At 48.1% G+C, this 13956-nt stretch overlaps 1 protein-coding gene across 2 annotated transcripts in view; it reads right to left on the reverse strand.

Annotated features, from left to right (window-relative positions):
• Positions 1 to 5369: 5369 nt before the first annotated feature.
• The window catches only part of arap3 (ArfGAP with RhoGAP domain, ankyrin repeat and PH domain 3), a 57032-nt gene continuing 48445 nt past the window's right edge, over positions 5370 to 13956 (reverse strand). For both annotated transcript variants that reach the window (XM_072395109.1, XM_072395108.1), the window contains 5 exons: positions 7438 to 7473; positions 7291 to 7354; positions 7077 to 7214; positions 5924 to 5962; positions 5370 to 5842 (listed from right to left, as the gene is read on the reverse strand). In XM_072395109.1, the coding sequence (XP_072251210.1) occupies positions 5402 to 5842; positions 5924 to 5962; positions 7077 to 7214; positions 7291 to 7354; positions 7438 to 7473 (718 nt within the window). In that variant the 3' untranslated portion in view covers positions 5370 to 5401. The remainder of the gene's footprint in view (positions 5843 to 5923; positions 5963 to 7076; positions 7215 to 7290; positions 7355 to 7437; positions 7474 to 13956) is intronic.

Consider the following 13956-nt stretch of genomic DNA (forward strand, 5'->3'; position numbering starts at 1 on the left):
TTCTTTCAGGCCCTTTCTGGTTCTTTCAGGTCCTTTCAGGTTCTTTCAGGCCCTTTCTGGTCCTTTCAGCTCCTTTCAGCTCCTTTCAGGTCCTTTCTGGTCCTTTCAGGTCCTTTCAGGTCCTTTCAGATCCTTTCAGCTCCTTTCTGGTCCTTTCAGGTCCTTTCAGGTCCTTTCAGGTTCTTTCAGCTCCTTTCAGGTCCTTTCAGGTCCTTTCAGGTCCTTTCAGCTCCTTTCAGGTTCTTTCAGGCCCTTTCTGGTTCTTTCAGGTCCTTTCAGCTCCTTTCAGGTTCTTTCAGCTCCTTTCAGGTTCTTTCAGGCCCTTTCTGGTCCTTTCAGCTCCTTTCAGCTCCTTTCAGGTCCTTTCTGGTCCTTTCAGGTCCTTTCAGGTCCTTTCAGGTCCTTTCAGCTCCTTTCAGCTCCTTTCAGGTCCTTTCAGATCCTTTCTGGTCCTTTCAGGTCCTTTCAGGTCCTTTCAGGTCCTTTCAGGTCCTTTCAGATCCTTTCAGGTCTTTTCAGGTCCTTTCAGGTCCTTTCAGGTCCTTTCAGATCCTTTCAGGTCCTTTCAGATCCTTTCTGGTCCTTTCAGGTCCTTTCAGGTCCTTTCAGGTCCTTTCAGGTCCTTTCAGATCCTTTCAGGTCCTTTCTGGTTCTTTCAGCTCCTTTCAGGTCCTTTCAGATCCTTTCAGGTCCTTTCAGGTTCTTTCAGGTCCTTTCAGGTCCTTTCAGGTCCTTTCAGGTCCTTTCAGATCCTTTCAGGTCCTTTCTGGTTCTTTCAGCTCCTTTCAGGTCCTTTCAGATCCTTTCAGGTCCTTTCAGGTCCTTTCAGATCCTTTCAGGTCCTTTCAGATCCTTTCTGGTCCTTTCAGGTCCTTTCAGGTCCTTTCAGATCCTTTCAGGTCCTTTCAGGTCCTTTCAGATCCTTTCAGGTCCTTTCAGATCCTTTCAGGTCCTTTCAGGTTCTTTCAGGTCCTTTCAGGTCCTTTCAGGTCCTTTCAGATCCTTTCAGGTCCTTTCTGGTTCTTTCAGCTCCTTTCAGGTCCTTTCTGGTTCTTTCAGGCCCTTTCAGCTCCTTTCAGCTCCTTTCAGCTCCTTTCAGCTCCTTTCAGCTCCTTTCAGGTTCTTTCAGGCTGTACAGTTTGTCTTGTGCACAACTTTTCAGACTCAAGTCTTTTCCTGCTTGATTCCCTGCAGATTCCAGAGCCTGAAAGGACTCAGTTCCTCCTGACACCGAGGGACCGACACAGGGACACATGTTTCCATTAATCCTTATTGTTGTGACCTTTGAGTTAGAATTTCTTTTCATAATTTAGCAGTTTGAGTTAGAGCAAGTGTAAGAAGGCTAAATGAACAGAGATCATTTATAATTCTCCAAACGTTGGGTCATGGCGCCCCACTGTGAACATAAATGTAGAAACAAATTTCTTTGCATGAACCGTACAATAATGACAAGTTTCAAATTAAAGTTGTGTTGAATTGTTTAATTATTCGTGTTTTTCAAGCTGTGGAGAGAAAACAGAATTAAACAGAGTTCCCACCATGACCTTCTCCTTGGTCAGAGTTCATACTTCCATCCCTCTCCAGCTTCATGTGTTCCACATCTAGTTTGATGCTCTCTGTACCCAACAGAAGTTTCCTTTTCTACAGAGTTCAGACATCCTGTGACAGAGGAAATGTGTCTGTGAGCAACTAAGGATGAAGGCAGTGATGTGAAGAGTTACTTCACCCTTTGCTGCTGGAGTTTGTGTTCCTGTAGCCACCTGCAGTAAAGAGTTTTGGTGATAATTAGGCCTGTTGGTGCAGAACAGACTGCAGACGCATCCAAACCGGTCCACAGGTTTAGTAATAAGCAGCCGACCTGTGGCTTTTCTGGGTCTACAGACACAGTTTCATCACTAAACGCCCGAGATGTGCAGCTGACCTTATCTGGGTGCTTACCTGCAGGGTAACCCTCCTTCCTGTTTGGGCCATCAAGCTGCAAACAGAGAAACACACAGCTGCTGAAGCAGGAGATCACAGGGATGCATGAGATGCAGAGTGTCTCCATGGAAACAGAATTAAATGGAACAGAACCGCTCACACATGGGTTAGGGGCGTCCTCTGAGGTCTGAGGATCCAGCAGGCAGATGGTGTCTCCCACCTCTGACAGATACACCGTCATTATAACTGAGGGAAAGTGATCAGTGCCTTCGGCTTAATGATCCCACACACTTTGGGAACATAACCCGAGGAGGTCCCTCCCTCTGTTCCTTCCACCAGAGGCCGCCCTCGACTGCTGGTTAGAGCAAGTTCCTCTGCTGGAGTGAGATCTTCGGGTGGAGGACCCCACCTGTGGCAGAGGTCTTTTTCTGGTAGCTGCAGTGCAACATATTCACAGCTCAACACACTTCTTCAGGCTCCTCTGAAACATGTTCTTTCCTTTCAGCTGCTGCCAGGTTCTCTTCTGGCTGCTGCTGAGCTGAACAGTGAGGAGTCACACACTCGATAATATATCTAATAATTATTGTGTTATTACTGAACTGAACATCTCATACAGACACAGTTCAGCGCTTTATGTAAAGAAGTATAACCCAAAGAGGAGAGCATGAATACATGAGGACGGTGAAATAAACATGTAATAATGGTGCGTAACTCCTATAACTTACACATTTAGTTGTTTGCAGCCATTTCGCTTTATTTATCGCAGCTTTTCTGGTGATCACTTTTAAACTCATCATTCAGCTCTTGTTTTGCTCTCCTGTTCTCCACCATCCACTCGTCAGGGCTTCTTCCTTGGGCAGTCGCACATAGCCAGGCTTTGTAAGTGAGGCGCTGTGGATCCGCCTCAGTTAGGCTCCTCCCCCTGCCCAGGTGCAGCATATGAGGCTCACCTGACCCAGTCTCAGCAGCTCTCTCTTGCTGGTCCCTGAGGGTGTTGCTTCAGTTAGCTTTTGGGGTTTTTGTCTTGATGTTTTGATTTACTTTGGCCAGCTTTTCTTTGTGTGTTGTTTGTCTAACAGGTGGGTTTTTGTTTGCTCTGTTGAACTTTGTTAACCTTTATTCTTTGCATTTTACGAAGTTTCTTTTATTTCAGTGTGGACTGGGTGTCTCTAAGTGGGAGGCTAAGCATCGCGGTGAGGACCTCACGTTGCACTGGGGCACTTTCTATTGCATGTTGTAGAGTTGCACTCAGGTTAGTGAGGATGGGCACTTTCCCAGCAGTCTGCCTCCCACTGAGGAGTCCTACAGGGAGGAACCTTGGATTTATTTCTGACCAGGATCTGTCCTCTGACTCTCATATAAAACAGGTTTCTGCCTTCTTTCACCTTCGTAATAAATCAGGACCATCCTGTCTCAGGGTGATGCAGAGAAACTGCTCCATGCATCTGTTCCTTCAGGACTGAACTACTGTAATTCCTTATTATTGTTCTGTCCCACAGATTCTCTGAAAAGCCTCCAGCTGATCCAAAACCCTGCAGCCAGAGTTCTAATGAGAACTAACAGCAGATTGCCACCCTTCATGTGGGAGATCTGGGTTCAAATCCCCTGCATGAAAGGTACTGTCTCCAGTAGGGGTCCTTAGGCAAGACCCCCCCACCCTATCTGCCTACCTGTAAGCTGCTTTGGATAAAAGCTTCTGCTAAATGCAGAAACATGATGGGCTGGAAATCTTCAGGAAGTCCCGCCCCCTTCACTGTGAGAAACAGGAAGTTGGGGTCAGATTTAATCTTTAAACTTCTGTACATGCTGCTGTCCGTGGCAACAAAAACAATAAAACATGGTATGAGATGAAGACTTAATCAGAGACTCCGTACATGGGTTCCTTTAACTGAATAGACTGATGTAACTGGACTGCACCAGGCTTGTTTATAGGGATGACTTTGGGTCTGAACTAGTCCTACAAACAGTTTAAATAGTAAAGTGAGCTCTGAAGATGTCAGAAACCTCCTGGTTCAGGTTCTGTTACCTGGATGGATCCAATTGGGGCTAATGTGGTCAGAGTTTGAAGGATTTAATGAACCTGTATGCAGAAGTGTGACACCGACAGCTCGTCTCTGACAGAATCTGTGGACCCACTAACTGAAGGTTTCCTTTTTTAAAACTTGCAGATAGCAGCAATTCAAAAGGTAAAGTTGGTCTTCAGCTGACCTCAGTTCACAGTCCAACGTCAGCTTAATCTGCAGTTCTGTTCAGAGTTTCTGACACACACTGTTGGACCAGGCCAACTGCTGCCCCCTGCTGCTCACTCTCAGCACCACGCCTAAATAAACCTGCAGTCTGGGACAGAAACTCATCTTTTTTAGGTCTGAAGAAGGAAAATGAACACTGCCAGCATGACGCATCACGTGCCTTACGTTGCTTTAAATGGACAGAAACAAAGTATGACGACACGTTTAAACACAGACAGACAGGAAGTTTGAGCCTTTATGCATCAAACAGTGATGTCATTTTCAGGTGTTCAGACAAATCAGAATTTATGTTCTTCTGTTGATTTTATTCAGTTTATTAATAGTGAAGCATCACTTAGTGTATTTAGAGAAGGTCCTGAGAACATGTTTGGTTCTGTTAGTTCTGGGTCAAAGGCTCCTCTGCAGCTACAGGGCAGGTGGTCAGAGAGCCAGCTGCTGTGGTCTCAGCAGAACCAACACATAAACATCTGTAATGAGGCAGAACATCTGGAAGAACATCTGGACAAACACTTTCTTCATTCCACATTCGAGTTCTATCAGAGTCCTACCAGTTCATGCCTAAAGGTTCTCCTCCGACCCGTCAACAGATCCGGTCCAATCTGAACCCGCCTCACTCAGGGCCAGTAAATGCTAATATTTACACTGGAGCCGGTCCATATGGAGTGTTCTGGAAGCAGACCACGGAGCAAACTGATGAAGACCTCCTCCTCCTCCTCCTCCTCCTCCTCCTCCTCCTCCTCCTCCTCCTCCTCCTCCTCCTCCTCCTCCTCCTCCTCCTCCTCAGGGCTGTTGGTCAGACATCATATGGTCTCTCCTCCTCCTCCTCCTCCTCCTCCTCCTCCTCCTCCTCCTCCTCCTCCTCCTCCTCCTCAGGGCTGTTGGTCAGACATCATATGGTCTCTCCTCCTCCTCCTCCTCCTCCTGCTCCTCCTCCTCCTCAGGGCTGTTGGTCAGACATCATATGGTCTCTCCTCCTCCTCCTCCTCCTCCTCCTCCTCCTCCTCCTCCTCCTCCTCCTCAGGGCTGTTGGTCAGACATCATATGGTCTCTCCTCCTCCTCCTCCTCCTCCTGCTCCTCCTCCTCCTCCGGGCTGTTGGTCAGACATCATATGGTCTCTCCTCCTCCTCCTCCTCCTCCTCCTCCTCCTGCTGCTCCTCCTCCTCCTCCTCCTCCTCCTCCTCCTCCTCCTCCTCCTCCTCCTCCTCCTCCTCCTCCTCCTCCGGGCTGTTGGTCAGACATCATATGGTCTCTCCTCCTCCTGCTCCTCCTCCTCTGTCTTCTTGGTGAAGGCAGACGACAGCTCCTGCAGGAGCAGCTCCTGTGACGGTGTGCAGACTCCCTGCAGCTGCTGCCTCCTTCTGCTCTCTGCTCCTTCACCTCCTCCCCCGGCTCCTCCATCGCTGCTCTGCTCCAGCGTCTCCATGGAGCCTCTGCTGGTCTGGACCCGCTCTGGGACCATCACATGGTCCAGATGTCCAGTTCCTGCGAGGACCAGTCTGAGTGGTGATGGGTCCACGACTTCCTGCGTCTCTGCGGTGCTGCTGGACAGGAAGCTGGTCTCCAGAGACTTCAGAACCTGCAGGCCGAAGTCTCCCACCTCCTCGTAGAGTGGCTCAGGGAGGTCTGGGGATTCAGAGCGCTCCTTGAACAGGTCCTGCTGGACCTTCATGGGCTGAGACACAAACAGAGAACACATCAGTCCTGGAAGAACCAGCACCAGTACATCTTGTCCCAAAGTCACAGAAATACTCACAAAGTACATGGAGAGAGTCCTTCTGTCGTGAAGTTTCCTCTGCGGAGAACACAAAGGAAACATCTGGTGAGCCGCAGTCACAGTTTTAAAGTTGCTGATTTCAGGTGCTGAACTGCTTCCTCCAGGATTTTTAAATCAACAATATTAAATATGAGATAACGTCAGAGTTATTTCTAGGTTTTAGGCCTGAATGTTTTGTCTAATTATTTAGATTTTTTTAGATAAAAAAGTTAAATTTGTTGCATTTCTCAGTGGAGAGGAGGTCTGGGTTTGACTGTTTAGGAGGATTTGTGAGTTTTTCAACCACAGAGTTTGAGAATTGTTGACATTCTTATTTATCAATTCAGATAAATTATTTCAACTTCATGTGTTTCATTATAAATCGTTTCTGTCACGGTTTATTTTCCGTTCCTTGTCTCGTCACTTCCTGTTTTATTTTGAAAATTCACTGACCTTCTCCTCTCGGGTCAAGTGTCTCTTTGTCTTCCCTGATTCCCAAAGTGTTTCCACCTGTTCTCCTCGGTCCCTCATGTGTTTAAATAGTCTGTTTCCCTTGTTTTGTGCCAGTTTGTTGTCTCCCTTTGAGCTTCATTACCAGCCACCTGCCTTCTCTTGAACCCACAGATTCCTGCAGCGAGCGACTCTCCTGCAGAGCTGACTTGTTTTGTAATTTATTGAACGGTAAGTTTCACAGCTTTGTTTTTCCTCCGTTTTCTAGGAGTGATTTCTGTTGTTACCATTCCTAGTCGCCTCCATTAAAGGAGAGCTTTTAGTTAAAGTTAAAGTTTCACAGAGCCTCTGTTTTATTCCGCCTCACTTTGAGAGCGAGTCTTTGCTTTGTTTAGTCTTCATAGCTTTTCTGTTTTCCTCCCTGTTTGGAGAGATTTTATGTTTAACTTTCACAGCTGCGCTCCTCCACAGATACGGAGGAGAGCGCTCAGGAGTTTTATTTAACCTGCTTCTTTTGCGCTGCCAGGAGAGCGCCCTGCAGTCTGTGATCCTGTGTTTATAATAAAAACCCTGCATCTGAGTCCCTCTGGTAACTGACAGTTTCTGTTTAGGCTCCGGAGTTTTCTGGAGAACAAATGGGTCAAACTGTTCTACGATGTTTGTGCTGCTGACACATGGACTGGTGTGAGAGTTTGAATCTGACCAGCGTCTGATTGGCCAGCAGCATGCTGCTGTTGCTCTCATCTCCTCTGATGGGGACAAGTGGCATCGTGCCAAACTTTTGCTTGGAGATGTCAGACGAGGAGTGGCGGCGCAGCACCGGAGGACCTGGGTCATCGTTCTGAAAAAGAATCGGAAAAGACCAACTGAACGGCTGCTCTGGTCTTAGGTCGGTCTGCAGAAGGACAGAAACTGACCTGAGCCTTGAGGAAGCTGGTGACCCAGTCCCAGAGCTCGGCCTCGCAGCTGCAGCACAGGAACCTGAGGACAGGTAACAGCATCTCTGTGTTTTCTATTCCTTTTATAGCTCTCAGGAGCATTTCAGGCTCACAGGTGATACTTACAACTGATGTTTCTCTGACATCACGGTGAACCCCCACCTGCAGGTGAAGACAGAAAAGTTCATTCTCAGCACTGATAGTTTTACCAGCTGACCCCCGATCTGTTCCACCACTCATAAATACAGCTGACCCCCGATCTGTTCCACCACTCATAAATACAGCTGACTCATAAATACAGCTGACCCCCGATCTGTTCCACCACTCATAAATACAGCTGACCCCCGATCTGTTCCACTCATAAATACAGCTGACCCCCGATCTGTTCCATCACTCATAAATACAGCCGACCCCCGATCTGTTCCACTCATAAATACAGCTGACCCCCGATCTGTTCCACCACTCATAAATACAGCTGACCCCCGATCTGTTCCACCACTCATAAATACAGCTGACCCCCGATCTGTTCCACTCATAAATACAGCTGACCCCCGATCTGTTCCATCACTCATAAATACAGCTGACCCCCGATCTGTTCCACCACTCATAAATACAGCTGACCCCCGATCTGTTCCACCACTCATAAATACAGCTGACCCCCGATCTGTTCCATCACTCATAAATACAGCTGACCCCCGATCTGTTCCACCACTCATAAATACAGCTGACCCCCGATCTGTTCCATCACTCATAAATACAGCTGACCCCCGATCTGTTCCACCACTCATAAATACAGCTGACCCCCGATCTGTTCCATCACTCATAAATACAGCTGACCCCCGATCTGTTCCACTCATAAATACAGCTGACCCCCGATCTGTTCCATCACTCATAAATACAGCTGACCCCCGATCTGTTCCATCACTCATAAATACAGCTGACCCCCGATCTGTTCCATCACTCATAAATACAGCTGACCCCCGATCTGTTCCACCACTCATAAATACAGCTGACCCCCGATCTGTTCCACCACTCATAAATACAGCTGACCCCCGATCTGTTCCATCACTCATAAATACAGCTGACCCCCGATCTGTTCCACCACTCATAAATACAGCTGACCCCCGATCTGTTCCATCACTCATAAATACAGCTGACCCCCGATCTGTTCCACTCATAAATACAGCTGACCCCCGATCTGTTCCATCACTCATAAATACAGCTGACCCCCGATCTGTTCCACCACTCATAAATACAGCTGACCCCCGATCTGTTCCACCACTCATAAATACAGCTGACCCCCGATCTGTTCCACCACTCATAAATACAGCTGACCCCCGATCTGTTCCATCACTCATAAATACAGCTGACCCCCGATCTGTTCCATCACTCATAAATACAGCTGACCCCCGATCTGTTCCATCACTCATAAATACAGCTGACCCCCGATCTGTTCCATCACTCATAAATACAGCTGACCCCCGATCTGTTCCACTCATAAATACAGCTGACCCCCGATCTGTTCCATCACTCATAAATACAGCTGACCCCCGATCTGTTCCATCACTCATAAATACAGCTGACCCCCGATCTGTTCCACCACTCATAAATACAGCTGACCCCCGATCTGTTCCACCACTCATAAATACAGCTGACCCCCGATCTGTTCCATCACTCATAAATACAGCTGACCCCCGATCTGTTCCACTCATAAATACAGCTGACCCCCGATCTGTTCCACCACTCATAAATACAGCTGACCCCCGATCTGTTCCACCACTCATAAATACAGCTGACCCCCGATCTGTTCCACCACTCATAAATACAGCTGACCCCCGATCTGTTCCACCACTCATAAATACAGCTGACCCCCGATCTGTTCCATCACTCATAAATACAGCTGACCCCCGATCTGTTCCACCACTCATAAATACAGCTGACCCCCGATCTGTTCCACCACTCATAAATACAGCTGACCCCCGATCTGTTCCACCACTCATAAATACAGCTGACCCCCGATCTGTTCCACCACTCATAAATACAGCTGACCCCCGATCTGTTCCACTCATAAATACAGCTGACCCCCGATCTGTTCCACCACTCATAAATACAGCTGACCCCCGATCTGTTCCACTCATAAATACAGCTGACCCCCGATCTGTTCCATCACTCATAAATACAGCTGACCCCCGATCTGTTCCATCACTCATAAATACAGCTGACCCCCGATCTGTTCCATCACTCATAAATACAGCTGACCCCCGATCTGTTCCACCACTCATAAATACAGCTGACCCCCGATCTGTTCCACTCATAAATACAGCTGACCCCCGATCTGTTCCACCACTCATAAATACAGCTGACCCCCGATCTGTTCCACTCATAAATACAGCTGACCCCCGATCTGTTCCATCACTCATAAATACAGCTGACCCCCGATCTGTTCCATCACTCATAAATACAGCTGACCCCCGATCTGTTCCACCACTCATAAATACAGCTGACCCCCGATCTGTTCCACCACTCATAAATACAGCTGACCCCCGATCTGTTCCACTCATAAATACAGCTGACCCCCGATCTGTTCCACTCATAAATACAGCTGACCCCCGATCTGTTCCATCACTCATAAATACAGCTGACCCCCGATCTGTTCCATCACTCATAAATACAGCTGACCCCCGATCTGTTCCATCACTCATAAATACAGCTGACCCCCGATCTGTTCCACCACTCATAAATACAGCTGACCCCCGATCTGTTCCACCACTCATAAATACAGCTGACCCCCGATCTGTTCCATCACTCATAAATACAGCTGACCCCCGATCTGTTCCACCACTCATAAATACAGCTGACCCCCGATCTGTTCCATCACTCATAAATACAGCTGACCCCCGATCTGTTCCATCACTCATAAATACAGCTGACCCCCGATCTGTTCCATCACTCATAAATACAGCTGACCCCCGATCTGTTCCACCACTCATAAATACAGCTGACCCCCGATCTGTTCCACCACTCATAAATACAGCTGACCCCCGATCTGTTCCACCACTCATAAATACAGCTGACCCCCGATCTGTTCCACCACTCATAAATACAGCTGACCCCCGATCTGTTCCACCACTCATAAATACAGCTGACCCCCGATCTGTTCCACCACTCATAAATACAGCTGACCCCCGATCTGTTCCACCACTCATAAATACAGCTGACCCCCGATCTGTTCCACTCATAAATACAGCTGACCCCCGATCTGTTCCATCACTCATAAATACAGCTGACCCCCGATCTGTTCCATCACTCATAAATACAGCTGACCCCCGATCTGTTCCACCACTCATAAATACAGCTGACCCCCGATCTGTTCCACCACTCATAAATACAGCTGACCCCCGATCTGTTCCACCACTCATAAATACAGCTGACCCCCGATCTGTTCCATCACTCATAAATACAGCTGACCCCCGATCTGTTCCACCCATAAATAAGCTGACCCCCGATCTGTTCCACCACTCATAAATACAGCTGACCCCCGATCTGTTCCACTCATAAATACAGCTGACCCCCGATCTGTTCCACCACTCATAAATACAGCTGACCCCCGATCTGTTCCACTCATAAATACAGCTGACCCCCGATCTGTTCCATCACTCATAAATACAGCTGACCCCCGATCTGTTCCATCACTCATAAATACAGCTGACCCCCGATCTGTTCCACCACTCATAAATACAGCTGACCCCCGATCTGTTCCATCACTCATAAATACAGCTGACCCCCGATCTGTTCCATCACTCATAAATACAGCTGACCCCCGATCTGTTCCACCACTCATAAATACAGCTGACCCCCGATCTGTTCCATCACTCATAAATACAGCTGACCCCCGATCTGTTCCACCACTCATAAATACAGCTGACCCCCGATCTGTTCCACCACTCATAAATACAGCTGACCCCCGATCTGTTCCACTCATAAATACAGCTGACCCCCGATCTGTTCCATCACTCATAAATACAGCTGACCCCCGATCTGTTCCACCACTCATAAATACAGCTGACCCCCGATCTGTTCCATCACTCATAAATACAGCTGACCCCCGATCTGTTCCACCACTCATAAATACAGCTGACCCCCGATCTGTTCCACTCATAAATACAGCTGACCCCCGATCTGTTCCATCACTCATAAATACAGCTGACCCCCGATCTGTTCCACCACTCATAAATACAGCTGACCCCCGATCTGTTCCACCACTCATAAATACAGCTGACCCCCGATCTGTTCCATCACTCATAAATACAGCTGACCCCCGATCTGTTCCATCACTCATAAATACAGCTGACCCCCGATCTGTTCCACCACTCATAAATACAGCTGACCCCCGATCTGTTCCATCACTCATAAATACAGCTGACCCCCGATCTGTTCCACCACTCATAAATACAGCTGACCCCCGATCTGTTCCATCACTCATAAATACAGCTGACCCCCGATCTGTTCCATCACTCATAAATACAGCTGACCCCCGATCTGTTCCATCACTCATAAATACAGCTGACCCCCGATCTGTTCCACCACTCATAAATACAGCTGACCCCCGATCTGTTCCACCACTCATAAATACAGCTGACCCCCGATCTGTTCCATCACTCATAAATACAGCTGACCCCCGATCTGTTCCATCACTCATAAATACAGCTGACCCCCGATCTGTTCCATCACTCATAAATACAGCTGACCCCCGATCTGTTCCATCACTCATAAATACAGCTGACCCCCGATCTGTTCCACCACTCATAAATACAGCTGACCCCCGATCTGTTCCACCACTCATAAATACAGCTGACCCCCGATCTGTTCCACCACTCATAAATACAGCTGACCCCCGATCTGTTCCACCACTCATAAATACAGCTGACCCCCGATCTGTTCCACCACTCATAAATACAGCTGACCCCCGATCTGTTCCACCACTCATAAATACAGCTGACCCCCGATCTGTTCCACCACTCATAAATACAGCTGACCCCCGATCTGTTCCACTCATAAATACAGCTGACCCCCGATCTGTTCCATCACTCATAAATACAGCTGACCCCCGATCTGTTCCATCACTCATAAATACAGCTGACCCCCGATCTGTTCCACCACTCATAAATACAGCTGACCCCCGATCTGTTCCACCACTCATAAATACAGCTGACCCCCGATCTGTTCCACCACTCATAAATACAGCTGACCCCCGATCTGTTCCATCACTCATAAATACAGCTGACCCCCGATCTGTTCCACTCATAAATACAGCTGACCCCCGATCTGTTCCACCACTCATAAATACAGCTGACCCCCGATCTGTTCACACTCATAAATACAGCTGACCCCCGATCTGTTCCACCACTCATAAATACAGCTGACCCCCGATCTGTTCCACCACTCATAAATACAGCTGACCCCCGATCTGTTCCACACTCATAAATACAGCTGACCCCCGATCTGTTCCATCACTCATAAATACAGCTGACCCCCGATCTGTTCCACCACTCATAAATACAGCTGACCCCCGATCTGTTCCACCACTCATAAATACAGCTGACCCCCGATCTGTTCCACACTCATAAATACAGCTGACCCCCGATCTGTTCCACCACTCATAAATACAGCTGACCCCCGATCTGTTCCATCACTCATAAATACAGCTGACCCCCGATCTGTTCCACCACTCATAAATACAGCTGACCCCCGATCTGTTCCATCACTCATAAATACAGCTGACCCCCGATCTGTTCCACCACTCATAAATACAGCTGACCCCCGATCTGTTCCACCACTCATAAATACAGCTGACCCCCGATCTGTTCCATCACTCATAAATACAGCTGACCCCCGATCTGTTCCACCACTCATAAATACAGCTGACCCCCGATCTGTTCCACCACTCATAAATACAGCTGACCCCCGATCTGTTCCACCACTCATAAATACAGCTGACCCCCGATCTGTTCCACCACTCATAAATACAGCTGACCCCCGATCTGTTCCATCACTCATAAATACAGCTGACCCCCGATCTGTTCCACCACTCATAAATACAGCTGACCCCCGATCTGTTCCACCACTCATAAATACAGCTGACCCCCGATCTGTTCCATCACTCATAAATACAGCTGACCCCCGATCTGTTCACCACTCATAAATACAGCTGACCCCCGATCTGTTCCAACACTCATAAATACAGCTGACCCCCGATCTGTTCCACCACTCATAAATACAGCTGACCCCCGATCTGTTCCACCACTCATAAATACAGCTGACCCCCGATCTGTTCCATCACTCATAAATACAGCTGACCCCCGATCTGTTCCACCACTCATAAATACAGCTGACCCCCGATCTGTTCCATCACTCATAAATACAGCTGACCCCCGATCTGTTCCATCACTCATAAATACAGCTGACCCCCGATCTGTTCCACCACTCATAAATACAGCTGACCCCCGATCTGTTCCACCACTCATAAATACAGCTGACCCCCGATCTGTTCCACCACTCATAAATACAGCTGACCCCCGATCTGTTCCACCACTCATAAATACAGCTGACCCCCGATCTGTTCCATCACTCATAAATACAGCTGAC

The sequence above is a fragment of the Leuresthes tenuis genome, unplaced genomic scaffold, assembly GCF_036924035.1.
Source record: "Leuresthes tenuis unplaced genomic scaffold, fLeuTen1.0.hap1 SCAF_11, whole genome shotgun sequence".
Taxonomy (NCBI): Eukaryota; Metazoa; Chordata; class Actinopteri; order Atheriniformes; family Atherinopsidae; genus Leuresthes; species Leuresthes tenuis.